The 27,916-nt window shown below is 33.7% G+C and overlaps 2 protein-coding genes, 1 long non-coding RNA gene and 1 pseudogene across 3 annotated transcripts; 1 reads left to right on the top strand and 3 right to left on the bottom strand.

Annotated features, from left to right (window-relative positions):
• Positions 1-4,244: 4,244 nt before the first annotated feature.
• On the bottom strand, positions 4,245-5,419 carry LOC134334898 (olfactory receptor 4B13-like). Its single transcript, XM_063017364.1, has 2 exons — positions 5,363-5,419; positions 4,245-5,267 (listed from the first exon to the last, which is right to left on the bottom strand). Exons 1-2 carry the CDS (start codon positions 5,417-5,419, stop codon positions 4,245-4,247), a joined length of 1,080 nt encoding a protein of 359 aa, XP_062873434.1.
• Positions 5,420-13,973: 8,554 nt separating this feature from the next.
• Positions 13,974-14,868, top strand: LOC134334897 (olfactory receptor 4B13-like; annotated as a pseudogene).
• A 5,907-nt stretch (positions 14,869-20,775) lies between these two features.
• LOC134334483 (olfactory receptor 8I2-like) lies at positions 20,776-21,702 on the bottom strand. The gene has a single exon (XM_063016803.1). The coding sequence runs from the start codon at positions 21,700-21,702 to the stop codon at positions 20,776-20,778; it is 927 nt and encodes a 308-aa protein (XP_062872873.1).
• Positions 21,703-22,730: 1,028 nt separating this feature from the next.
• Positions 22,731-24,024, bottom strand: LOC134334917 (uncharacterized). Its single transcript, XR_010015530.1, has 2 exons — positions 23,939-24,024; positions 22,731-22,921 (listed from the first exon to the last, which is right to left on the bottom strand). It is a non-coding gene; the product is annotated as an uncharacterized LOC134334917 (long non-coding RNA).
• Between the last annotated feature and the right edge of the window lie 3,892 nt (positions 24,025-27,916).

Genomic DNA, 27,916 nt, shown 5'->3' with positions numbered 1-27,916 from the left:
CTACAATGGAGAGACGATTTGATTGTCTTTTTATAACCAGGGGTGTTATACTGTTTTACTCTGCTCATTCTTTGGCAGAGCCCTTGAGACCCCTTCCCAGTGAACACCAATAAAAATAATCATTTAAATTCAAGCTTAACCAGTTAGTCTAGTACACAATACAGCCAACATTATGCAAACACACTGTTTACTTTATGAGTTCAGTTGTTTCAGTCACACCTACTGCTATTGCGTATAAAATCAATTAAATTAAATATATAATATGCTTCCAGTGTTTTGGCAACAGTTTGAAGAAGGGCCTTTTTCTGTTCTGGCATGACTTTGTGCCAGTGTGCGCAATGAGACTTCCATAAAGCCATAGTTTGTTGAGTTTTGCGAGGAGAAACAGTAGCCTCCACAGAACCCTGACCTCAGCTCTACTGAACACCTTTGGAATAAATTAATATGTTGATTGTGTGCCAGGCCTTCTACTTCCACTCTGTCAATGGCCTTGACTTTAACATAAGAGTAAGGATGAAGCATGACGCCAGGTCAGGGGAAGTGTTATTATTATTTCCCAGTCTTTAAATCCATTTTCGGATGCAGTCCTTACCTTCTAAGATAAAATCACTAGTATTTTTAGCAAATGTCCCGGTAAAAGTGTTTGCAGAGGTACAGATGCTTAATTTATTTAGGTTTCTATTAGAAATGGCTTTTGTGTAAAAAACTGAGGTGAAAAAGATGACAAAGGTGACATCTACCGGGTAATATTCAGGCTTATCTTTTGGTTCTTTATGCTCATTCTGGCAACACTGTAGCTGTTAAAGACTCTTATATGTGGCATTTGTTGACATGATACGTCCTTTTTTAGATATTTTAACTGCTTATGTATGTTTGGGCATGTTAACAGCTTAACATCTGTTCTATTTCCCCATGATTATAGATGTCAGTGTGGATGTGTAGTAAGTTTAATGACAATATTTAACTTTGTGGCCTTTTTTATTACTAATTAGTGTAAAAATAAAGTTATTTTTTAATAATTAATTCTTCCATGTTCCCAGAGACCTGGATTTGATTTATTTTGCTTCTGAGATTGTTTTTTTTTTAATATACATCAATTTCTGCATTTCTGGTCCAAATTGGGCAATTTAGTCTTTGAGGAGGAAAGATGGGCAGAGGAACTCCAGTTCCAACAAATGTGAGAGAAAATTATTAAAATGTTTTAAATAGGGCTGTCGAAGTTAACGCGATAATAACGCATTAACGCGATCTCAATTTAACGCGATTAAAAAAAATTGTGCCGTTAACGCAAATTCTATTTGGCCCTGCGAGTCATCCGTATTTTCATGTTGACGCTTGCCACCGTTTTTCATTTGCGGTTTGTTAACATAATGTAACCGAGCGTCGTAGTGATGCACTTGATTAATAAAGAAATAAATACATGGTATATTCACAAGTTGTCGGGAGCAGAACACTTTATTAACTTCTTCTGTTACTGTACCGAATAGCGGACAGCTAGAGTCATCGCGTTAGCCAAGCATGCTATTCCATGAACTATGGAAGCCCCAAAGGGTCAAAACACACTCACTTCGTGTAGAAACGTCCATCAAACCATTGTCACGATACAACCACAGAAAAGTCTGTAACAATAACTACGTCTTATCCCACCTAAAGCACCACTGATTTACAATGTTTGCTGATGGAGAAATTTTAACCTACAATCTGACATATATACGAAGTCAAGGGTCTCTGCTGGATAGTATTACTGCCTAGTATGTGAGTGAATAAAACTCCCTTACAGTTTTCTCTTGTCCCAGCAGTTTTTAACATAAGTACATTTAGCATAAAATGTGTTCACCATTTTAATTGTAACATTTCACTTAAAAATCCTTGTTTTCTTCTTTTTAAAAAAAATGCGATTAACTATATGAAATTTTGAGATTAATCGCGATTAAAATTTTTAATCGTTTGACAGCCCTAGTTTTAAAACAATGTTCCTTAAAGAGTGATTGGAAGTGCTTTGCATAGCGTCATTCATCAACAGTTGATTTAATCACATGGGCAAGGGATTACTTTGACAAACCTTTATTAGGCACTACAATACAGAGTCACATTTACAATGCCACTTAAAACTTTACTGTGTGAAAACAAAGCCTTATGTTAACCATGTCCAAAAGCGGTGTCAAGTTCTCTGGGCTCAGAGACATCTGGGATGGACCATCACACAGTGGAAACTTGTATTGTGGTCAGACGATTCAGTATTTCAGATCTTTTTTGGAAGAATTGGACACCGTGTGCTCCAGACAAAAGACAAAAAGGACCATCCAGACTTTATTAGCAACAAGTCCAAAAGCCAGGGTCTGTCATGGTATGGGGCTATGTTAGTGCCTTTGGCAAAGGTAATTTACACTTCTGTGATGGCAGCATTAATGCAGAAAAGTACATTGAAATTTTAGAGCAACATATGCTGCCTTCAAGACGTCATCTTTTCAACAGGACAATAAAAAAACACATGCTGGAAGAAGAGGGTACAGGTACTGGACTGGCCTTGCCTGCAGTCCTGACCTGTCCCTAATAGAAAATATGTGATGACTTTTTAAAACGAAAAAAGGTGACAACCACAACCCTGTATGTTGCACACCTTAAGATGTGTTTGCAGGAAGAATGGAACAAAATAACACCTGAAACAATAAATTGATTGGTATCCTCAGTGCCAAAACGTCTAAGTGAAGTGAGAAAGAATGACAACATAAAAAAATGGTAAATGCTTTACTGTCCCAAGTTTTTTTAAATGTGTTGCAGGCCTGAAATGCAGGAATGGATGTATATTAACAAAAAAAATTAAACTGATTAGACAAAACATGAACTATCTTGGGTTCATAATTAATGTACGAAACACTTAATTTTTTTATTTTATTTACATTTTCCATCCAAACTTTCTAATTTGGCGTTGTACTATAATAATGTCCAAACAACAAGCACCGTGTGAACGGTGTAATTTATTTATTTTCAAACAGGTGTTTAACATCCATGATGACATGATGCTATTAAAATTTGTTTACATGTTATTTTTACTGTAGGATAGTATGCAGAAATACATTCTGCTGTTTATCAGTACAGTAAAATCTCATTTGTACATTTTGTGGTAACAGAAATGTGGCATGAATTCATAACACGACAGGCACATATTAAATCATAGAATACATTCACAAATATTCTTACAAAGGCTATGAAAGCACTTCATAGCATTAAAACACCCAAAGTATACTGGGGCAGTCAGATAAGAAGGCCATAAAATAAGCACTTGTTCATACAGTATATCATTAATAATTGGTAAATACATACATGTAGATACAATGCAGAGTGATTTTACTTATAATAGAAATCAATAAATATTATTAATGATATTTATTTTTCACATATTGTTGACTACTTATAATAAATAATAACTCTTTCCAAAATTATAGAATGGGACTGATGAACAAAAACATCATTTAGGGATGTTTATACATGTACTGATTCTTAACAGTATAATACAAATTTCTTAAAGTTTACACTTACATGTCTTAATTTACATGTAAGAAGATACAAATTAGCCTGTAAGATTAATCCATTACTAAATTAAATACAATTATAAAAGACTATGATACATTCAACTTCGCATCTGAAAATGGCTCTTTAAATCAGTTTAAAATATGTACTTCAGGTGTGTGTGTAGTAGTCCATCGATTACTGATGATGACGATGTACTGTAGGCATTTATTATTGTTTTTTGTCATGTGAATCCACAGGTGACTGCAAAGGCCAAAGATGTTAGAGTGTAAGAGTCATTAAACATACAGCAGTTACTTCAAAAAATAAAACAATAGGTAATTAAAAAAAATAGTTCTTTAAAAACAATGAATTCAATTTTTAGACCAGGTCCATTAAATAAAAAGTGTCAGTCTTCTAAAGGGGCCTTGTAGCCAACATCTGTTATAATGTTTTTATTTATAGGCCTCATCAATGTATTATCTTCCAATTGGTTATATTTAAGTCATGAATTAATTTGAAATAAAATAAAAAATAAAATGTACAGTATTTTTGTTAATCTGTTCATACAGTACATACATACACTATGCTGAACATTCAAAGAGCACTGTGATATCTTCTAAGACTGTATTATTGAATTAATTGATGTATTATTTCACATTATTGTTTAATAGGTTAACCATATTAATAAAAACATTTTTATAACAAAGATTGCAAATATTTAACTATAGGGCTTAAGCTACAGGAACTTTGTGTTTAAAGAACAATCTCATGAGGTGCCTTCGTATTTTGGTCAGTTTTAATCCATAAATGAGAGGATTTAAAATGGGAGGCACAAATAGAAAATCTAATGCCAAAAAATTCCTCAATCCTTGATGAAAAGTAGTTGAACCATATCGACTATAAAGAACATCAAATAACAATGCAGTAGTGACATTTACCAGTGACATGAGATGTGGCAGACATGTTTGAATGAATTTCTTTTTCCCTTCTTTTGACTTTCTGCATTCATCAATCAAATGGAAATAAGAGCAAACAATCAATACTGCATGTCCAAAATATATTATTATTACAATATATCCAATTACATTAATCACTGTTGTAGAAGAACAGGCTAGTTTAACAACTGCCCAATTTTCACAATAGAGCTTTTCAATATTTGAGCCACATAAGGTTAATCCTGATGACATTATAACCATAACACCCATGCAAGTCATTGGTGCGATCCAACAAAAAATGATGCATTTGACTAATTTCTGGTTCGTCATTTCAGAGTGATATTCGAGCGGTCTGCATATTGCTATATACCTGTCATACGCCATTACTGTTAAAGTCGAATAATCACATAAAGCAGATGAGTAAATAACAAATATTTGTATCAGACATCCTGCATAAGAAACCACATGCACTGGAGACAGTAAGTCATTCAGGAATTTAGGGTAGAATCCTGAAGTGCCATACAGAGCATTTATACACAAATTACACAAAAATATGTACATAGGTTCATGAAGCTGCTTATCTAAGACAATGCAAACAATGACGGTGGTGTTGCAAAACAAGATCAAATAATAAACCAGTGCTACCAAGAAAAAGAATACATATCTGTTTTCCAATGTTCCCTCTAATCCAGAGAGAGAGAACACCACAATGTTTGACTCATTCGTCATTGTTTTATCTGTAATAAAAAAGTAGTTACATTTCAGTAAACGTTTGTTTTTCGTAAGCAAAAATTTAAAATGTCTTTTAACATTTCTGCCCTAATGCGTTATTAATAAAGATGTGGAGAAGCTATCTCCATCTGCCTAAATAATTCTTCTGTAGTAAAATAAACAATACCCTTTCGTGCCCTTACATGTGTCTCTTCCAATGAAGCCTTAACTGGACTGTCATTTAAATACAGTGTTGTCATGTTACTTTATCACCTAAATACTACTGATGCATTCAAAATGGTCCTTAGAGGCTTTTTCCCTATGCTGAAAGGCGGGTCCTTTTTAAATGCTGCTTATTATGTTTAAATAATGTAAATAGTTTTTTTAATAAAACAGATGCAAGTTCATGGATATTTGATACCAGAATATTATTGGCATAATCGGCCTAATGGGTAGAGCTTTGCGCTATCAACTGAAAGGTTGAGAGTTCGAATCCCAGCTCTGCCATGCAGCCACTGTTGGGCCCTTGAGCAAGGCCCTTATTCCTCTCAGCTCCAGGGGCGCTGTACAATGGCTGCCCCTGCGCTCTGACTCCAGCTTCACGAAGGCACGCCTGCATAACAACACTGTGGCAGTAAAATACAGATAAAATGAGGTGGAATAACTGAATGAACACGTTCATAAAACTCAAGAAATTAAGAAACCAAACCAACCCATAAGCTGCACCCCTAAATAGGACTCAAAAATTAAAAAACAGATGCCAGAAAATTACTAATACTCCTGTAATGCCGGTTGTTTCAGCCTGCAGAGTTCAAATTTTGTCTTATCAGACCAAACAATTGATCTCCTCGCTGTGCCAAAGTCTGTAACACGCTATTTAGCAAACTACACGGTCAACAGGGACTTTTGTCGGCCAGACTTATTACTAAATGTGCTGCAAAGATAATTTGTCATCCATCAGGTTTAACCTTCACTGCAGAGGAATTTTCAAGCTCTTTTAGAGTGACTGTTGAGTTCTTACTTACATCCTTAATCAAGGCCCTTTTCGCCAGCCAGCAAACTGTAAAAAGGTTTAAGGTTCCAAGCTTTTTCCATTTCAAAACTGCTATTTTGTCCCTTAATTTTAATTACTTTGATTAATTCTCATTTGCTCCAATTGTAATTTGCCATTGATGTAGTATGTGTAGGCCTGGCATTGTCTTTCTAAAATAACTATGGACAAAAAATAAGTCACCTTAATGGCAGCATATTTTTCAATAAAATCCCAAAATATTCCTCCACATCAATAGTACCTTCACACATGTGCAATTCACCCATGTCATGGTCATTGATGCACCCCTAAACCATTACAGATATTGGTATTTGCTTTTACTGATAACAGTCTGGATAAACTTTGGAGAACTCTAGGCCTGTTGTTTCTGAAAACAGTCTAACAGTGCAGTCTTTTGGACCACCTGAGATGAGCTTGGGCCCAGATAACTTTGCTGTCTTTTTGTATAGAATTAATGTTTGGCTTTCTCTTTGTGTAACAAAAGTTTAAAGGTCATGCACATGTTTTCAGCCTTGTTTTATACAGACTGAGATTTTTCTAGATTCCCTTATTGTTTTCACAATATATACCTGGTAAATGGTAAAAAAACAAAACAAACCCTAATTGTTTGCAGTCTTGTATTGAAAATATTTGTTTCTTGAAGTTTGGCAGAAATTGGTGATCCACATCACAGATTCCTCTAGTGTCCCAGCTTTTTTTTTTTTTTTTACAAAATAAACATTAAGATGTGGTAATTTTGCTGCACTGTTTAAATTTGCATATTTATCAAAACAGTAGAAAGAGTATTGCATAAGAAAATATGTCAGTGTGTGGTGACAGTAAATGTTCTAGAAGTTTTAAATAAGTTGTTTTTTAGTAATGGTTATGCTTGTTTTGTTTACTGAGGTAATGAGAATGAGACCAAACAGTTATGTATGTACAACATTATACAGTACTGTATAATCATCTTAATATTATATACAATAAAAAGACTACTAAATTAGTCTGTTTGCAGTAGTGGTAACATACTTGTGCTATGGAACAAATATCAATGCAGTAATAATGTTATTACAGACTGTCAGACAGCTAGTGCCATAATTGTCTGTGTATATTTAGAGTAATACAAAAATTTAAATAACGGATTCATGCACATGTTTTATTTAAAACAAATAATAAATATTTTTTATAAAACTGAATAGGCATAAAGGCCATAGGTCAATTTATAGTAAAAATCATTCATCTGAGCACCACTGTCCATATATTTTGGATTTCACTGTGTTCCAGAATGATGTAATTCAACTGGACTCGTAAACATGTTTGTTACAGATCATTATTATGTTTCCAGTGTCTCAAATGAATCCCTGGTTTAATAATCCCAGAAGAGTTTTGTGTCCACCACTATGTCTCTTGATGGACATTATTGCACCAACCCTTTGATACAATGACAAATGATAAGGATTTTAATTGGTCCCACAGGTGAACCTCTTGCAATTGCTGCAGGCCATGACCTCTTGAATGGAAATGTAACCAAATAAGCAGTACAACATGTGGTATGTCTATTTACAAAGTCAAAAATTTATAGGTTGGCTAAAAGGTTAATGCAAAATGTGTTTGGAAAAATATGTACTTTATAACTGCGGTACTGTAAGGTACAGTCAAGTGAGAAATACTGAGCATTGTAGTTATATGATGTGATTGTATTAACATTGTTTATTGTGAAAAGACATTACTATAGAATATGTGGTAATATACCATTAATAAAAGGTTTATTCTGAGGAAGTGGGCCTAATTAATCTAAAGTCATTTTGTAATAAAAGGGATACAGGTGATTTACAAAGTGTACAGAACATATAGCATATATAAATGTTCCAATACTATTTTATCTGCACCTGTTTACTGTTTGTGTTGTATATTATTTACTGTTAGTGTGAATAAATCATTGCTTTATTAAGGGCAAATGCTACATTTTAGCAATAAAAAGGCTACAACTTGCCATGCTGTTTGTATAATAAAATTGAGAAGAACTAAATACTGGTCTAGTTTAGTTTCTTTTAACTAAGTATAGATCATGTCTTAAAGAACATATTTCTTCAGTTCTTCAGTTTTACTGTTAAACATTTATTTGGAAATCTTTTATAGGTGTTCAGATAGTTGATTTTTTTTCACATATGAAGGCCACAGAAAGTCAGCACATCGAAACATTCAGTTGGCCACTCATATGCCACTCATATTAGGTTACAAATGCTTTGTTATATTAACCAGACATTCTTTTAAAATAAGTTTTTATAGGTTTGCATTAACCCTTCTCTCTAAAGGGGAGATTGAATTAAACAATAAAAAAATTTACCTTAAAGCATAACAGAACCACAAGACCCACTTACTGTAGAGGTCAAGCATCGAGCATACAAGTAAGTTTTATTTTCTTGGTGTTCACCACAAATGCACACTTTTTAAGAATATTGTGTAGAAGGGCAGTAGTAGCCTGGCGGTTAAGGTACTGGACTAGTAATCAAAAGGTTGCTGGTTCAAGCCCCATCACTGCCAGGATGTCACTATTGAGCCCTTGAGAAGGCCCTTAAGCCTCAATAGCTTAGACATTATACTGTCACAGTACTATAAGTTGCTTTGGATGAAAGCATCTGCTATATGCTGAAAATTAAATGTAAATGAATGACTAAGTTAACTGTATCAGTTTTACCATTTAAGCTGGATATGCTGGATATTACTGGTCACCAACCATTTATTTGGTTTATTTGCTGGATATGCTACAGATATAGGACAGTGGTAGTGGATAGAGCTATGGGCTGTCAGAGAGTTCAAATCCTAGCTCAGCCATTCAGCCAGTGTTGGGCCCTTGGGCAGGGAACCTTAACCTCCTCTGCTCTAGGGGCACCGTAGAGTAGCTGACCCTGTGCTCTGACCCCAGCTTCCAAACAAGCTGGGATATGCAAAAAAAGAATTTCATTGTAATGTACACCTGTATATGTAAATATGACAAATTAAGGCCTGGTGGTTAAGGTACTGGACTAGTAATCAAAAGGTTGCTGGTTCAAGCCCCATCACTGCCAGGATGTCACTGTTGGGCACTTAAGAAGGCCCTTAAGCCTCAATAGCTTAGACATTATACTGTCACAGTTCCTATAATTTCTATCTCACTTTTGGAAATTTTTGTTAGACCTTTTCTCTTGTCATCACAAGGTCAATTTAATTGCTTAACTATATTATGTTAAAATAAATACTGCATTTTTTAGATTCATTGTATCATTGTGTTAGGCTCAGAAATTATTTAATCGACAACCATATCTTGGAACAGCAACGTTAGCAAAAAAATTTATTGAGTTTTAGTTAAAGTTATTGCATCATACAATTATAATTCAGGTAATCAGACAATGACCTGCAAGCACAAGGCCTTAAAATGTTATTTTAGCTTTCCTATGCTATGGCAACATGAGACTTTGGCCACTTGTGCTCTCTGGTATTCCCACATGACGTGATACAGCACAGATAAACATGTTTGTAACACACCTCAGGTCCAGCCTAAAACCTTCAAAACAACTTAGCCAATTTTATCCTCTGAGAATTGTGTGCGGTAAGGTGGGACCAAGCTCTTCAACACATTTTGTAATAAGAGCTTATGTAATGAAGTCCCACTGGTCATGCTATTAAGTAACACTGTCCTAAGTTTACCTAAGTTTTCTAAGTTGATGTCAATTTAAAGTTTTACTAAATGATACAGTATCCCCCATTCATTTGGAACTTGTTTAATGGCAATCCTTCAACATCAACTGTTATTCCATGACATCTCTATAAATAAAATTTTTGGCATCTTCATTAAAGCAGTATTACAATACATATTATTATATTATTATTGTTCTTAGTTTGGAAAGTGGTGGCTTTGCAACAGTTAAGCTTCTGGACCACTGATCCGAAGGGTGATTATTTAAATTCTGACTCTATCAAGCTGCCATTAATGGGTCTTAGCCATCAACTACTAAATTTGGGCCAAAAAGAAAAATCATTACAAAGGTGTTTAATACGACTGAGGTCAAAGCTCTGTGCAGGTCACTGGAGTTTTCCCTACACCAAATCTATCAAACTATGTCATTATGAACCCTCTGTATGCACAGAGGCTCCATCTTGCTGGAACAGAAAGAGGCCTTCCCCAAACTTTAACCCCAAGCTGTGAGCATACACTTTTTATTGTTAGCAATATACGTAAGTCCTAATACAGAATTTAAAAAAAAATGTATAATAAAAATTATAACAAGAAGAACAGTCTTTGCTATATGTTTATGCTGGCTCTGCTGGTTTTGCTGGTCACCAGCTAGCAGTTGGTGTATTAGTGTTGTATGATTTGTTGTGTATTCATGCTCCTTATGCTGTTTACCTACCAAAAAGTGTTGTGTTAATTGCTGGCTATGCTGATTTTGTTTGTGATTGACCAGCATTTGTTGCTATTATCATATATAAGTAACATAAAAAACCCAAACAAGCATAAACACAAAAGCAGTCATGGGGTTTATATGTTGGTTGTGCTGTTTTGTTGTTGTTTACCAACTAGCAATTGTAGTGTTTATATGCTGGATGTGACGATTTTTGCTAGTCGCCAACCAGCATTTAAGCTGGATATACTGGATATTACTGGTCACCAACCATTTATTTGGTTTATTTGCTGGATATGCTACAGATAAGACAGCGGTAGTGGATAGAGCTATGGGCTGTCAACTGAAAGTTTGAGAGTTCAAATCATAGCTCAGCCATTCAGCCACTGTTGGGCCCTTAAGCAAGGCCCTCAACCCCCTCTGCTCTAGGGGCACTGTACAGTAGCTGACCCTGTGCTCTGATCCCAGCTTTCAAACAAGCTGGGATACGCAAAAAAAAGAATTTCATTGTAATGTGCACCTGTATATGTAAATATGGTATATTTTGTTGTTCATTGACCAGTGTTTGTGAGTTAATTTGTGGTTGTTTTGCAAAAGTTGCTGTATTTTGAACAGAAATCTGCAAAAAACTGCTATATAATCAGCCACCATATAATGGGTGTATGTGCCATTTTCCAGCCGGAAGTTCATAGCTGCCTACCTAAAACCAATGTACAAATATTTTCCTTTATTGAGGCAAGGCCAAGATCATGCAGTGGCCCAGAAATTCATATTTTAATTTAAATCTTAAAATAAACCTAAATCTATTTGGTAACCTAATCTGACCCAACCTTTGTTAATTTGGCATCTGATGTACTTTTATCATCTATTGTACTTAATGTTTTTAAATTTCCTAAAAAAGGAAGACTTTAAGGAATCTTAATCTGTGTAGGGCAAAGCCAGAAATCATTAATGCCAATAGCAAAAAATGTTTTGGGTTGAGCACATAGCCACTGATGCACCGCTGCTTTCACATCATCATCACATGAAAATCTTCTTCCCCTTAAAGCTTCTTTCAGCGTCCAAAAAGGTAGAAATAAGATGGCACTAAATCCGAACTACACACCCTCTCAGGTTATAGCAAAAGAGTGTGTTTAGTGACAGCAGTTTATTAAAGAACCTCTGAGCAAATTGGGCTGTATTATCACAGTAGTGTGCCAGTTTTTCATGCTCTGTTGTCTGAGGGCTTAAAGGTCACACATATTCAACAGTAGTTTTTGTCCTTGATGAACATGGACTGAGATTTTTCTTGATTCTATAAATTTTCACAATATTATGTATGGTAGATGGTGAAAGACCTAAATTGTTATAATTGTTGTTATTAGTATGAGATTGTATTTTTTGGTGATTGAGGCTTTGGCTTAAGGATTTTTTGTTATACGTTTTTGTTTTTTTTTTGCTTTTCTGATGGAATTGCATTGTTGCATTCATTAATTTAGTTTTAGGCATTATATTGGTTCATGAGTGATCACAAGCTATGTTTGGGTCTGTCAGAGTAATATTTATTATATTCTATTTTATTACATTTTAATTGCTTATTAAACATGTGGGTAGACTGTTTATTATGAGCAAAGTCAAACATGAATAAAACCTATAATGTGTTTATTAGATGAAAGGAAAAGTGAACAAAAAGTACAGCACTTGTGCCATTCTAGGCAGATAAATTGCTGAATGTGCATTGGCTACTCTAAATTTCCCCGTGAGTGAATTAACCGTGAGTGAGTGACAAATGTGTAGACCTTTGATGGATTGGTGTTCTGTCCTGGTTTACCTCATAGGACAGTGATAGCCTAGTGTGTAGCTGGTTACTAGAGAGTTGTGGGTTCAAGTCCTAGTTCTGCCATGTAGCCACTGCTGAGCCCTGAGCAAGGTCTTTAACCCTCTTGGCTCCAGGGGTGCTCTACAATGGCTGCCCCTGCGTTCTGACCCCAGATTCCAGAAAAGGTGGGATATTTGAATAAAGAATTTAATTGTACTGTACACATGTTTATGTATATATGACAAATAACGGCATTCCACCCAAGATTATCCTTATGAATAAATTAATAAGGAAATTTTATTAAAAATACTCTAGTAGTTGATGCTAATTATTGTTATACCACTGACTTAGCCAATATGTTCAGTATTATTGATTATGTTGTTGGCTGCACAGTGGCTTGGTGGGTAGCACTGTCGTCTAACAGCAATAAGTTCCTGGGTTTGATTCCCAGGTGGAGTGGTCCGAGTTCTTCCTGTGTGGAGTTGTCATGTTTTCCCTGTGTCTGCGTGGGTTTCCTCCAGGAGTTCCGGTTTCCTTCCACAGTCCAAAGACATGCAGTAAGGTTAATTGGAGATACAAAAATTGCTCTTAGATGTGTGTGTGTATTTGACCTGTGATGGACTGGTGACCTGTCCGGGGTGTCTTCTACCTTTAATCCAGTGAATTGAACCCACCCCGACCCAGATTAGGATAAAGCTGTGGTCAAACAGACAATGAATGAATGAATGATTGTGTTGGGAAAAACAAACAATCCTATTGGTGGGGCTTGAACAAAATGCAGAGATTTTGACGTGGCCTGTTCTGATTGTGTCTGAAGGGATAAGTGACAAAATCCCTGGGCACTATCCATGCATAATTTTTTCTGTCCATTTCCCAACCTATAAATTTGAGAGATTCTACACTACAGCAACACACTTGTTTGGATGGTGTGAACATTTTAGGCACTGCTTAATTTTATACATCTGTAATTTTTTACATTTAGCTAGTAATTCAAAGCAAATTTACTTTAGATTTGAATGTAATTCTGAGCAATTTACTGCTCTCAGGTAATTTTGCTTGTTGTTTTGTGAACTGAACTGTTCTGGTTGCATTTTATGTATTGCTATCTTTCAAAATAACCTGGTTCAATCTTTAAAAAGATTTGGACCCATATAAAAATGACTGAAAGGATTGCTACTCTGTTTTTGAATAAATGAGTAGTACGTTTTTATGTGAATACAATGTTAATATAGTATTTTCAAAAGTATAGTATTCAAAAAATCTGCATGGAATTTAATGTCAATAAATACGTTTGTTTTTATATGATGGTTTTATGATTGAGATGGAGATATTCTATATAAGCCATGCCAGTACTCAGCTTTATCTACTACATTTAGAATATTTACAGGACAGGTTTTCTAAATGAGCACATGTGGATGTGTAAGAATATACTGTATATATTGTTTTGGTGATTAGAATCACATTTCCATTTGCATTTTTAGATCTTGCTGATGTGCACCACTGACACTGAAGTGATGTGAACTACTATAGAAAATCCCAGATGTGCTACTATGCCTAAATAATTTCATCTGCATTCATCTGATTCTTCCCTTTCACCAAGGATAATGGCTAACTCGACACAATTCACAACTATTCTACTGACTGGCTACTTCGATGTAGGACAAACTAAGTACATCTATTTTGCTATTTTGATGCTAATGTTTATTGTAGCCATAATAGCAAACATGTTACTGATTGGTCTGATTTGTATTGAGAGATCCCTCCATGAACCTATGTATATTTTTGTTTGCTGTTTTCCCTTTGCTTCTAACCAATATAGTCTCTAGGATACATGAAGTTACAATTGTTAACTGTTATGTACAAATGTTCGTTCTGTACACATACGGATCTGTGGAATTTGGCACTTTAGTAATTATGTCTTATGACCGTTACACTGCTGTTTGTTTTCCATTACAATATATTAGCATAATGACTAGGCAACGGGTATGTATATTAATTGCAGTGGTGTGGGTGATATCAGTCTTCAAGTTCAGCATCAATATTTATTTGAGTTTACGCCTAGAGTTGTGTGGAAATGTCATAGAGAAAGTGTATTGTGATAACTTCCTTCTGGTGAAACTTGCATGCTCAGATACCAAAGTGAATAACATATATGGTATCACGAGTACAATTTTTACAATAGTTCTCCCCATGTTTCTGATATTGTATTCATACATGAAAATTTTGAGAGTTTGTTTAAAATCCACCACGGAGACACAAAAGACCCTGCGTACCTGTATACCACATGTCGTCTCGTTGGTTAATTTTTCTCTTTGCAGCTTATTTGAGATTATTTCAAGTAGATTTAACATGATATATATGCCTCCTGTGCTGCGTATCTTCATTTCGGTTTACTTTCTAATCAGTCCACCACTTTTGAGTCCTATTATCTATGGCATTAGGCTATCTAAGATAAAGAGTGCATTTAAAAAACATTTACTGCAGAGTAGAATTATGTGAACAACCTTTCTACGTCTCCAGTTAATAATGTGTCTGCCAGATATTTGTAGCACTAGTAAATTTACATGAACTTTAACCCCAGGTTGTAGTTTGGGAAGGTGTCTTTATGTTTCAGCAAGATGGAGCCTCTGTGCATATAGAGGGTCCATAATGACATAGTTTGATAAGTAGAGAGCTTTGACCTCAGTCTTTTTGAAAATCTTTGTGATGATTTTTCTTTTTGGCAGAAATTCAGTAGTTGATGGCCCATCAGTGGCAGCTTGATAGAGTCAGAATTTAAATAATCAAATAATCAGTCCACCACTTTTGAATCTTGTTATGTATGGCATTAGGCTGTCTAAGATAAAGAGTGCATTTAAAAAACATTTACTACAGAGTAGAATTATGTGAGCCACCTTTCTACTTCTCCAGTTAATAGTGTGCCTGACAGATATTAGTAGCACTAGTACATTTACATGATGTGTACCTTTTTATTCTTGCAGATCATGCTTGCAGAAACAGATTTGACTGATGTGCATATAGTGTGTAGGATTCTGTTCTATGTATGATTGTATCAGACAAATAAGGGAAGTGTTTTCATATTTTAATATTTGTGTTTCAAATATATCTTACAAAGAATTCTAAGTAACACAAGAAAGAGATATAATTTACAAAGTATATATGCTGTCTGTGTTGCTTTAAAAATTTCAGTGTATTTTCTATTCAGTCCAATAAGTATGTAGGGCATAAAATTATCTATAATAAATTTATAATAAGTTTCTGTCATGAATGTAACCAAAGTGTGTAAAACATGATGTTAAAATCCTAATAAATAAATAAATGTAACACGTTTGAAATTAAACACACCTAATATACTCCAAAAATAATGTTTTTCTTTATTTATTAATCAATTAAAGTCTATTTGTATTGACCCATTTTTTTAATCCATGCAGTTAAAAAAATCTCAAACACAGTGGTACAGTTTAACATTCTGTAATATAAGCATTAATTAGTCAAACTTAATATTACTTTGGATAAGGTGTGTTATGTTTTACTACTAGAACAAAGAGTGTATGTCAAACTGTAAATAAGTGCCCCATTGAATTAAGAATAATAAACTAATTAACATATGTGAAATGCATGTGGGTTGAATTGTTTAGACCAGTGCTTTTTATATATCAATTATTTAAATGTATTAAAAATGTGTGTATATGAGAAATGAGATATTATTAAGTATTTTATCTATGCTTTATTTAGAGCATTTAGGTAAGTCATATCTAACAGTTGATATGGTGTTTGGACATCTGAACAAATTGGACATGTTCCAAAACCATAGGCATGTAGTCAAGGACGGATTAAGGATAGTCTGGGCCCCTGGGCAAAGAGTTGTAGGTCCCTAGAAAGTCAAGGAGCCATGGTAAACGACTTCTATGGAAGTCAAGGGCCCCATAGCAGGGGCCCTCGTGATCAAGGGCCCTCTAATGGTATGCCCTGCTCTTCTCTAGGGCCCCCTGGTAGGGGCTCTCATAACCAGGGCCCTCTAAAAATATGCCCCCCTCTTTCCTAGGACCCCTAATAGCCAGAAGTCGAAGTCAGAGCAGTGCCGCAACGCCTCATCCATTTTCATAAGGGGCCCAAAAGCATGGCTAGGGCCCAAAAGCATGGCTAGGGCCCCCAAAAGCATGGCTAGGGCCCAAAAGCATGGCTAGGGGCCCCAAAAGCATGGCTAGGGCCCCCAAGAGGCCCTGGGGTCAAAGTCCCTAATAGTCAGAGGATCCTTAAAATGGAGGGCCCCCGGAAATAAAAATATATTGTATCATAAATGTTGATAGGCATCGCAAAATGTTTTGGGCCAGGGCCCCCCCGGGGCCCCCTGACCTCAAGGGCCCCTGGGCGCTGGCCCCACTGGCCCGGTCAGTAATCCAGCCATGCATGTAGTGAATCTACACAAACCTCCTAAAATGCCAAGTTTGTGTGATTTAAACAACTGAGACAAAGATGAATAATTTCAGAACTTTTTCTACCTTTAATGTGACCTATAATCTATTCCCATTAGTTTATATTAATTTAGTTTATTATATCATTTTAAAAATATATTACATTTTACATATATTACATTAAATATGAAAATAAATGCACTGTATATAAAATTTCCTCTCTTTTGTTGTGAAACAGCCTCCATTCTCCTGGATTGGATTTCCAAAACATTTTCATTGTGTGGTTGTGTACATTTGTGCAGTCTAAAGCACATTTATAATGTCAGGAGGTCAGGGCTCTCTGTAGGCCACTTTGTAGGCCACTGTGAGCCATAGTGTATGTTAGTATAGTGGACACATTTCCAGTCAGTAATAAGATTCTTCCTACTATGAATACACAAACAAGAACATTTTGAACAAGTGTTAAGCTTACAGGTCTTTACCTAGACTTTGACTAGTCTAATCTAGTGCTATATATATCGCGATAGAAAATGTTTCAATAACGGTGATATGATTTTTAAACAAATTTGATCGATATGCATACGTCGGTGCGTGATGACGTGCACCACAGGCACGAAGCCAGTGCTCAGCGTTACCGCTCTGATTACACTCCGCTACAACACGGTGGATATTAGCGGCTAAATGAGTTCAACAGCTGTGAGTGAACGAGCATCCACAGCTGAAAAAGAAGCAGTAGAAATAGTTGATAAGAGAGGAAAGATTATACTCTTTTTTCTGTAGTCTTCAAGCACAACACCTGATATAGCAAATTCTGCAGCAACTCTAAGCACTTTTGTTCAAAAATGTTTACATACAAATAATAATCAGTCCATGTTGTGGATTAAAGTTAAGACCAGAGGTGGAAATTGTGTAGTTTTTTTGTGTACTTGTACTTTTTAAAGTAGATTTCACAGCCTGTAATTGCAATTCGCTACATTTTAAATAAGATCTGTTACTGAGTAAAAAACGCTAAAAAAAAAACGCGTCTGGGAAACTGCTGCAGTGAATTCTGCGACAGGGAATCGGATCTTTTGTCTCGGTTCCTTTTAAAGAGCCGTATATATACATAACGACTCCCAGAAGCGCGAATCGGTTCCTTTATTTCAGTTTAAAGGGCCATTCAATAGATTCGAATCATTCTACGACACATCACTAGTGGTTATACAGTTTGAAAAAGTTTTATGGGACTAAAATGACACATTACACATCCCTAAATGTTTTAAATGTTGTATCAACATGTTTTTTCTATTATACTTTAATTAAAAACAACTATTGTGAGATTTATATCCACTTGTCCTGTTTCCATTACACAGAAGAGACCCCACCTCTGTTAATAAAGTAACTAAGTAAAGTTTACTCTGAGTACATTTGAAATGAGTTACTTTTTACTTGAGTAGATTTTTAGACTAGTAACTTTACTCATACTTAAGTAAAAATTCATTAAAGTAATAGTACTTTTACTTGAGTACAATATTTTAGTACTCTTTCCACCTCTAGTTAAGACATATGTTAATATATTATATTATATATTGTCAAGGCTTATGTTTATTTGAGAATGATGTCGTGTTTTTGTCTGTATACAAATGCTGAATACAAGTAAAAGGTAAAAGCTAATTTATTTGTATTATTATTATTATTATTATTTCTAAAATATTATGTAGTTGTAAAGGGTGAGATTTCATAGACTTTGCAAATAAATTTTTCAGAGGTTTGCAGGTACAGCCTTTCAATGTTGGTGTTTCTGGCAGTTTTTCTGACATTTGTATTATTCATATCGATATCAGAATTATATCGTATCAACCGAAATTAGGAGTTATATTGTGATATAAATTTTAGCCATATTGTCCAGCCCTAGTCTAATCACCTAAAATCATTAGGTGTTAAGTACAGTAAGGGAATTATAATAATAGCGTTGGCACCATCTCATAAAAATAATCCTTTAATTACTCCATTAAGTGCATAGTCATGTACTAGTCAACAAATATAAGGACCAAGTGCAACTTTTTCTGATGGTGTTTCCATATTACAAGATGACAATGCTTCCATACAAACTGCTATATTAATTTATGAGTAATTTATGTTGTGATGCCTCCCTATTCCCCAGATTTAAACATTAATGAAACTTTTAGTAAAATTTAAAGGCAAAATGTACATAAGATCTTAACCTTTAATCAATAGACAATAATCAAAGATTTTTCAAAAACAACATCTCAGAAATCATTCAGGACTTGTTTTAATCTATCCCTCTTCTCTTTTTAGCCAACTACTGTTATTTGTCTTTTTATATGTTATTTTGTTCATCCCTTGTGTTTTCTGTGCATAACTAAAATCACAATGTTAATATTTTATTTATACTCACCGGTCACTTATTAGGTTTACTGCTCTTGTATGTACATTTAATAATTTCATAAGGTGGCCAAAGAATGCACAAAAAATAGATATGTGAACCTATAATAAATTTAAATGAAGTTATTTACTAATCTTGTACATACTATATGGCAAAAAGTAAGTGGACAACTCTTATTGTTATTTAGCTCACATTAGGCTGAGATCAGGCCATTCATTTTCTGTTCCAGCATGGTTCTTTACATATAACCCATGGTTGTGTAATATGATGTCCAACAAGCTTATTTCCAGGTGTGTTGGCCATGTAAATAATTATATTACAATTTTATTTCAGCTGCAGCATTTAAAACACTATATACAGTACATCTTTTATATTAAAGTCATGGCCAAAGTACAATTCACATAACCCATTTTATATAGAATTAGTGTAGAACTAATCTAAAACAAAATACACAAACACTCACATTTTTTATGAAATCATTTAATGTAATTCTCATGTAATGTACATTCTTTACATTCATATGACCTATAATAAATGTAAATAATTATGAGGAGTTTATACTATGAGTAAGTGTCTAATGTTTACAGTTTATTCTTGAATTAAAAACATTTTATAATACATTTTAAAACAAATATTTACATATATTGTCATTAGCTTTTGTTAACTTATTGGCATAACAGAACACAACAACATTAAAAGATATGTTTTAATTGATGTACTTATTTAAGAGCAGTTGTGGTTGTATTCTTAGCATATGGCAGTAGGGTGAACATTATTGTTAACAATTGTTAAAAATATTTAACCCTTTTATGCTTGAATAAAATCAAAATTATATTTAAAGTGATATGCCTAGAGGTTATGGTTGCTGGTTCAAGCCCTACCACTGCCAGGTTGGCAAGTTGGGTCCTTGAACAATTCAATTACCTCTTAATTGCTTGGATTATATTTTGCTATCTTTGTCACTGACAGTCATTACGGATTAAGACTAAAAATCACTTAAATGAATGAAAAAAATCAATTCATTCTGGTCAGGTTAGCAGTGCAAAATAAAAATACATTTTTGACAGGTTGCCAGTTCATCACAGGGTACCTCACAAGTTCACTAATACCTAAAAACGATTGAAAGCAGCCAATTTAAACTTTGCATGTGCTTTATATGTAGGTGAAAACCAGACATCCCAGCAAAACCCACACAGACATGAAAAAAAAACTTGACAAAATTCCCACAGATAGGGAAAGGAGGAACCCGGCTCCCCAAAAACAATGTTGCTGTGTGGTTTTTACTCTAGCAACTTCAGGTTTATGTTCTGTTAATGTGTCACAAGTAAACTATTAACTAGTATAACTATCCTCGAGCATAAAAAATATACATGAAAGGGTTAAATAACTCGCTCTCTCTCTCTCTCTCCTCTCTCTCTCTCTCTCTCTCTCTCTCACACACACACACACACACACACACAATCACATTTACTTCAATTAAATGTTTTAGAACCTCTTATCTCGAAGGTAAATACTGGCCTCTATGTACTTTTTTGTAACATGACCAATATCGTACTAAGCTTGGTCCACTGCAGCACCAAAAGAGCAATCTGATTTTAAATCTAATTAAAAAGTAAAAACCCTTTTATTTAAAAGTTTTAAAAGACTTTTACTTATTGTTTTAGTTTTTATTCCATAGATAAGTGGATGCAGTAAAGGTGGTACTAAAATAAAATGTACTGACATGAAAACATTAAGCTCTTTAGAAAGATCATTATTTAATCTATTGTATATCACAGAAAAAAGGGTAGCCAATGAAAAATTAATAAACGTGATTAAATGGGGAACACAGGTTTTTAGAGCTTTCTTCTTGGCATTTGCTGATGATTTTAAACTGACAAGTAAAATTTTTACATATGACAGACTAACCAATAGCAAAGGAAGAACAGCAAAAACAACAACCCCAGCCAAACCAAACAGGTCTCCAAATGCACTTTTTACACAGGACAGGCTGACAACTGCTAGGTTATCACAGAACAGCTTATTTATTTTATACCCACAAGTCGGCAACTTGGAAGTAATGTAAATCTGTACAGCTAAAAAACAAAAAGGAAAAATGTAAACGATCCCTAGAAGCAACCTAACCTTAGTGGGTGTCATTATATTATGATATTGCAGTGGTTTACAAATAGAGACATACCTATCATATGCCATTACTGTTAATATTGCATATGCACAGATTGCATAAAAATTAATAAAGAACACTTGCAGCAGACAGTTGCTATAGGAGATCATTTTTGCATCGTCAAGAAGGTTTTTCATGATGTTGGGCAGAACTGCAGAGCCTCCAATCACTCCATTGATTGCCAGATTAAATAAAAAGATATACATAGGTCTGTGAAGATTTGAGTCAGTGTAGATCACCAGCATTAACATTAAATTGGCAAAAACTGTTGCCAGGTAAGTTATAAAAGTGACAAAGAAGACACCATAATTAAGTGGCCCTGAAGGTCCATAAGCTGAAAAAATGAATGTTATATTAAAATTGAGCATATTTACTGATCCTGTTGGAAAAAGACAAAGAAAACAGACATTAAAATATGTACTGTAAAGACAATTAAATGTAAAATATCCTATTTATCTTCTCTGAAGTGATAAAAGGAGATGTAATTATCAGGTAAGTGTTACAACAAATCATACCTTTAACTAGTTAAGAATGTGCTGTCACAAACTTTACACGTGCCTAACCTGTTGATGTTAGGTTATATAGCTTGCCTCAGGCATCTCTCAGTGGAAAGCTAAGCAAGAGTTTCCCCTTTGGAATTAATTAAAAGGTTTGACCTGTCATTTTAGGTCTAAATGTTTATTTTTACTGGTGGAGCCTTTGTATCAATTGATATCTGGCTATGGCCAGATGACTGGGTAAAAGTCTCACCAAAACAGCAAAGGGTTCTTACAGGCAGCTGTAGTGAGCAACTTTGGCTCAAATTGCTGATAATTTTACAACTGTTGATGAGGTAAATGTGTTACAACACAGTGCCCATGCTAACTCCTGTCTACTGTTGTAAGGACTTACAATTGGCAGGCTAGCAACAGAACTGGACATCAGAGCAATGGAAAAAGATCGACTGGTCTGAAATTCTGTTTAAGCAGATTGCTGGGCCAGTGAAAAGAGACAACACCACGACACATTGTAGGAAGTTTATTGATTAATGGCCCACTTGCTGTTTTTTATTGGAAGCTTCTTTTTGGAAACTCATGAAAACTGATATTAACAGGTAATATAAAAATCCTTTTAATAATGTACTATAATAATCCTTTGCTATGCAATTTAATGAGCTTATTGTATAAAGTACACTCTAAAAAGTCATGTGTTAAAAACGACACACTGTGGAATTTCAACACATGTACGGAGTGTGCTCAGGGACGACACATACTGTGTTGATTTAAACACAGTAAATGTGTCATCCTGTTTTTGCACACCCACCGTGTTAGGGTACTTAACACACACAATGTGTTGTTCTCACACAATGTGTGTTGATTATGTGTAATCAAGAAAATGGGTAAAATAAAGACTAATACAAATATAGCCATTTTATTTTACTGTATAATATATTACAAATGTTTAAATAACATTCTTTTTTTGTGACAATACATTAAAACAAGATTACAAACAGTTTAACAGTAAATGTACAAAATATATCTTCCTTGAACTTTCTTTTCCATTCTTAAAGATGGTTGCAAAAACTCGTAAAACGTCTGTTCCTCTGTCCTAAAAGAAAGACAAAAAATATCATTACAAGGTACTGTGTTTCTCTCTGAGAGTCTTGTGTAATCACAATACAAAATATTAACTGAGACATTTACAACATTTAATATTTTGAATAACATTCTGATTAGTCAACCAACCAAATGAGTAATCAGCTAACAACTAATATTCCTCCAGATGTCTCTGATTATTCACATAGGCTGTTTAACAAATTATTAAACAAGTCACCTGAAAACTACAGTTACAGAATACAAGCTAAAATGTTTACTTTACCAGAATAAAGTAAATCGGATGATGAATTTTGGAAGAGTTGTGCTTTACCCTAAATACGTACGTATATCCACCACTACTACTTTAATGCTAATAACAATAAGCAATGTTTCTAACGATTCGATTTAAAGAACCGATTCTTCCGAACCGATTCTGCACTTCGGAACCAACTGCATTAGGACCACTAATGAATCAATCGATTCAGTTTTTCGATTCGTTTAAACGGATGATTTAAAAGAACCGATTCGGTAAAACGAACTGAGCTAAACTAAGCTAAAACAAATGTTAAAATGATTAAAATTCGCTTCTCATAATGAGATTTAACTTAAATAATGTTACTCAATCACTATAATCACATAGTTCCCATGGGTCAGTTAAGTAAGTCACCTTGAGAAAACGAAAAACAGAGGGTTGCTGAGGTAACCTTATCCACAGTCATTCTGTTGTGGCGCCATTTTGACCAAACTAAAAGTCCAATTTACGGTTAGCCAGTTAGCTAACGATAAATAATACCAATAAAAAGAAAGACTAGTCAGGTTTAACAGAACATTTATTACTGAATAGTAACAGAAAAGCAAACTTAGGTTTATATTAATGTAATTCAGTGCCTCCTTTTTTACTTAACTAAGTCAACTGTGCTTGACTTCATAAAACACACAACAAAACACTGATAAACATGAACTAAATAAAGATTAATAAAACATACTCAATACTAGACTATTTTGAAACCCCACTGCTTTTGCAACTTACCAATAAGGATGAGTCCTACTCCTTTCCTTGCATCATGGTCCAAGAAGAGGGAATCAAACGTGAAACACAGATATACTTGATAGGAGAAATGTGATTGGTTAACGCATATTTTTGAATTTATTAATTTACTTTTAATCTTCCATGGGAAATAATCTATGTTTCTAGTCAGAAATGCCATTATTTTATCCAACAATTTTTTTAAAAATTACTTAAATCCAAACCATTTAAGTAAAATTGAGTAAATATATACGTATTTTTACACAATGTATTTTCTCACAGTTCTACACATAAATGTGTAGAATAACTATTAGAGTTACTTTACACGTGTCTGTGTAAGAAGTGGCCAGAAATGACACAAAACATGTTACAGACCACAGGACACAGTAGTTGTGTAGAAAAAATGACACATTACTTTTTAGAGTGTAGCAACAAACTTTTGTTCATAAATCAAAATTAAAATAAATCTATAGTAACTTTTGGCCTATATTCTGTCAAATTTCTCACAGTTTCTAAGTCATAATAATTATTAATTAATTGCATGGCTATAATTTTCATGCATTGTTATCATTGTGTAGCTAGCTGCCTTATAGTACTGTAAAACCCGAATTTCTAGAAAACATTGGGAGATTTTGTAAAATGCATTAAAAACATCAATGTTTACATTGACCAAAAATAATTACACTGAAATATTTACAAATATATTAATTTACAGTTACGCTTACAGTACTGTGACAGTATATTATCCAAGCAATTAAGGGTTAATGGCCTTGCTCAAGGGCCCAACAGTGGCAACCTGGCAGTGGTAAGGCTTGAACCAGTAACCTTTTGGTTACTAGTCCAGTATCTTAACCACTAGGCTACAACTGCCCTAAAAACTATTACAAATGCTGTGGTCAGGGTCATAGAATTACCGAATATCCATATCATTCACAATTGTGCATAAACATAAAAGCTGACACTAGATGGTGGTAAGTTAGCAGGTATGACGGTAGGTCACTGGCATCAGACTCCGGACCTTTGCAGTGATATGGTAAATGAAACACAAGTACTTACAGTTTACACACCCTTGTGAGCAAGAAATCTCATAGCAGTCATGTAATATAAATGATTTCTCTAATTATTCTTTTTTTTGTGATTAATTGATTAAAGCATACTTTTTTTTTTGTTAAGAAGGATTTGATTTTTTTAAAGGTCTATTCTTTTTTTTTGTAAACTTAGAGAAAAATTACAAAATCATTGCATTTAAAGGGACACAGTATTTTAATAATAGAAAATTAAAGTAACCATGACAATGTGTTTACTGTAATATTGGATTAAAAGTAGAGTTAAGTACAAATTGGGGGTAAAATATGCTATATTATTTGGTTTAGATTTACTTTCCTGTTTGGCGTTATGAAGACAGGAATATCTTACATGTACAATATTTACTCATAGAGTTTAATTAAAATATAGCTAGAAAGGAAAAATCTGTTTATTATGTAAAAATGCTGACACAAATGAATGTAATTTATAAATTTAATTTATAAAATATTCAGGTCTGTTAATAAGGGATAAACAATGAATGAATGAATATCACTTAAAATTAAAGATGTTACTACCAGCCATTTATTTTGGAGGGTCTTTGAAGTTATTTGAGATTTTTTCCCTTCAATGTCCTTGGGAACCTTGTTAGAGTACATGACATCATGAACCATTTAAATTAATTAATACATTTAAATTAAAATGTCCTGGTAAAAATTTTTTTATTTTTTTCAGTGAGATTAAGCAAATTCACTAAAAAGGTAAAATTCTTGTAACTCTTTTTCATCTTTACATGGGATGCCAACAATTGCAAAGAGGACTGTATTTTTTATTAACTAGGCACTAAAATCTGTCAAAAAGGCACCGATATTGGTTTCCCTGCCCCTTTAACAAGGCAGCAAAACAGAAATTACCTGAGCAAATTAATTGAGCTTTTCTAAATGCTGTTTAAAAGCATGCTAAGGCAAAACCAATCAAATGTGCCGAAGATCCCATTTCATTTCATTGCATTTCAAGTGTTTACTATTATATAAAGTATTAGATCCTCGTACATTTTTGTCCATACGTGATTGTAAACTTGCTCAAAACATTATTTTATAATATACAGTGTTAAGCAAATTTTATTTTATTTAACTTGTTATTTCACAGATTATGACTGACTGTATAACTGAATTATATGGTAAGTAACTAAAATGCTTAAACTGTATACTTTTACAGTTACTTTTAAGTCGTGTTGCAGTGTTAGCTGTAATAAAACAGTTTAGATTATTTTTATCTCTAGCCAGACTGCAATTTAAATGTTAATTATTAAAATACTCAGTATTAATTTAATATTGCCACAATGCCAATAACATTCAGTGCTCACTTTTTATTATCAAGTGATTTAATCATGGCTTATGGCTAATTTTTTTTTCTCCAGACATTTTTGTTTGTTTGGTCTTAAATGTAATCACAGCTCAATTACTTCACTTTCATGATGAAAATGACAATTCACTGAAAAGCTTAAAATCCTATTAAGCAATGTGTGGATAATAGCATCATTTCATCTGCCTACATTAAGTTCAAGTTCAATTAAAAATATCAACTTTGTACAACTGTAATCAGAAAATGTAAGAAAATAGGGATTACTGATGAATTTTTGACAAATCTTTCCTAAAGATCTAAATTTTTGTTTAAAATGTAAAATAACGGAATTTAGCCAAAAACAGCAAAAAAAACAAAGAACTTGTATAAAACAATGTTTTATACTTTAGTACAATAAGTCACTCTTAAAAGACTGCAAATAACTAATAAGTATCATTACCTTTCACAAGGTTTTAGTAATAGTACAGTTTTCATATTTTATCAGGATTACATATTTTATTACATATTTTTACAAGAAGAATTACACAAGAATTTAAAATAGATGACTGATAAAAAAATATGCTTATTATATTAAGTCCAGTGTGTGAACATCTGTCTATCCAAACAAGGTTGCCATATAGTGTTTTTTTTTTTTTTTTTTTTTTTTTTTTTTTTAAGTATTTCCGGGTGTATCTTGTATTTAGGACATTTTGTTGTAGTTTGTTACACTCATTTGGTTTAGAAAAAAATATTGAAGAAAAGTAAACTATTTATACTTTTTAACCAAACCTAGATAACACTCTTTCAAAAAAGGGAATGTTTAACTGTATAAATGAAGAGGTTCAACATAAAGAAAAAAAAACAATAACAATTTTTTGGTTAAAACAAATTTGGTTTGGTACACAAAAATGGGTTTTTGCTTAAAGAACAGGAGTCATTTTTATGTCTGTTCAAACAGTTTGTCTTGGTTTGCAAAAACTCTTATTTTAGGCATTATGATAAAGTGTCTTCCATTAGATGACTGAAATAATTATGGCTGCTGTCTATTTTAAAATCCATTTGGCACAGTGACTTAAAAACTGGGCTTTCACTATTGCAAATGTTTAAAAAGCATAGTAATATTCCATTTAATTCTGTAACAATATTTATTAATGTTTCCATATTTTAAGAAGACGTGAGTAAAAAGAGATTTTGAAATGTTTGGAATCCAAGGTTACCACGATACAGTTTACAAAGGTCTTTTGGTTTCGTATACAGAATGGAACAAAAGTAAAGCATTGTTGAAATTTTTTTATAATGACTATTTTGTGTAAATCAATACTTGTCTTTTGCCATGCTTCCTGTGAATCTTGGTCCACACAGACATTTTTGAGTTTTTGCATTTGTTAACTATCTGAACATTTAGTTTCACAATGACTTTAGTTTCACAAAACAGTGACTTTCTTTTTTGAATATGAATTTAAAAACTTGGGCTCCACTCCTCTATACAAAATATGTAAAAGTCAGAAAGGTTTCATATTTCTTTTTCAAACAAATGTCTTGTTTATTGTAAATACTCCAAAAATACGAAAAACCTTGAATTAGACGTGTGTCTAACAGTATAAACAGAATATC

Source organism: Trichomycterus rosablanca, chromosome 20, assembly GCF_030014385.1.
Source record: "Trichomycterus rosablanca isolate fTriRos1 chromosome 20, fTriRos1.hap1, whole genome shotgun sequence".
In the NCBI taxonomy this organism is placed as follows: domain Eukaryota; kingdom Metazoa; phylum Chordata; class Actinopteri; order Siluriformes; family Trichomycteridae; genus Trichomycterus; species Trichomycterus rosablanca.
The sequence above is the reverse complement of the archived record's forward strand: the minus strand, read 5'-3'. Positions and strand labels throughout refer to the sequence as shown.

Coding starts and splice junctions, on each gene's coding strand:
- LOC134334483 (XM_063016803.1), bottom strand. CDS start 21,702: ATGCTCAATTTTAATATAACATTCATTTTTTCAGCTTATGGACCTTCA.
- LOC134334898 (XM_063017364.1), bottom strand. CDS start 5,419: ATGACAACACTGTATTTAAATGACAGTCCAGTTAAGGCTTCATTGGAA. Junction 5,268..5,362: donor CTTCATTGGAAGAGACACAT/GTAAGGGCACGA, acceptor ATAACGCATTAG/GGCAGAAATGTTAAAAGACA.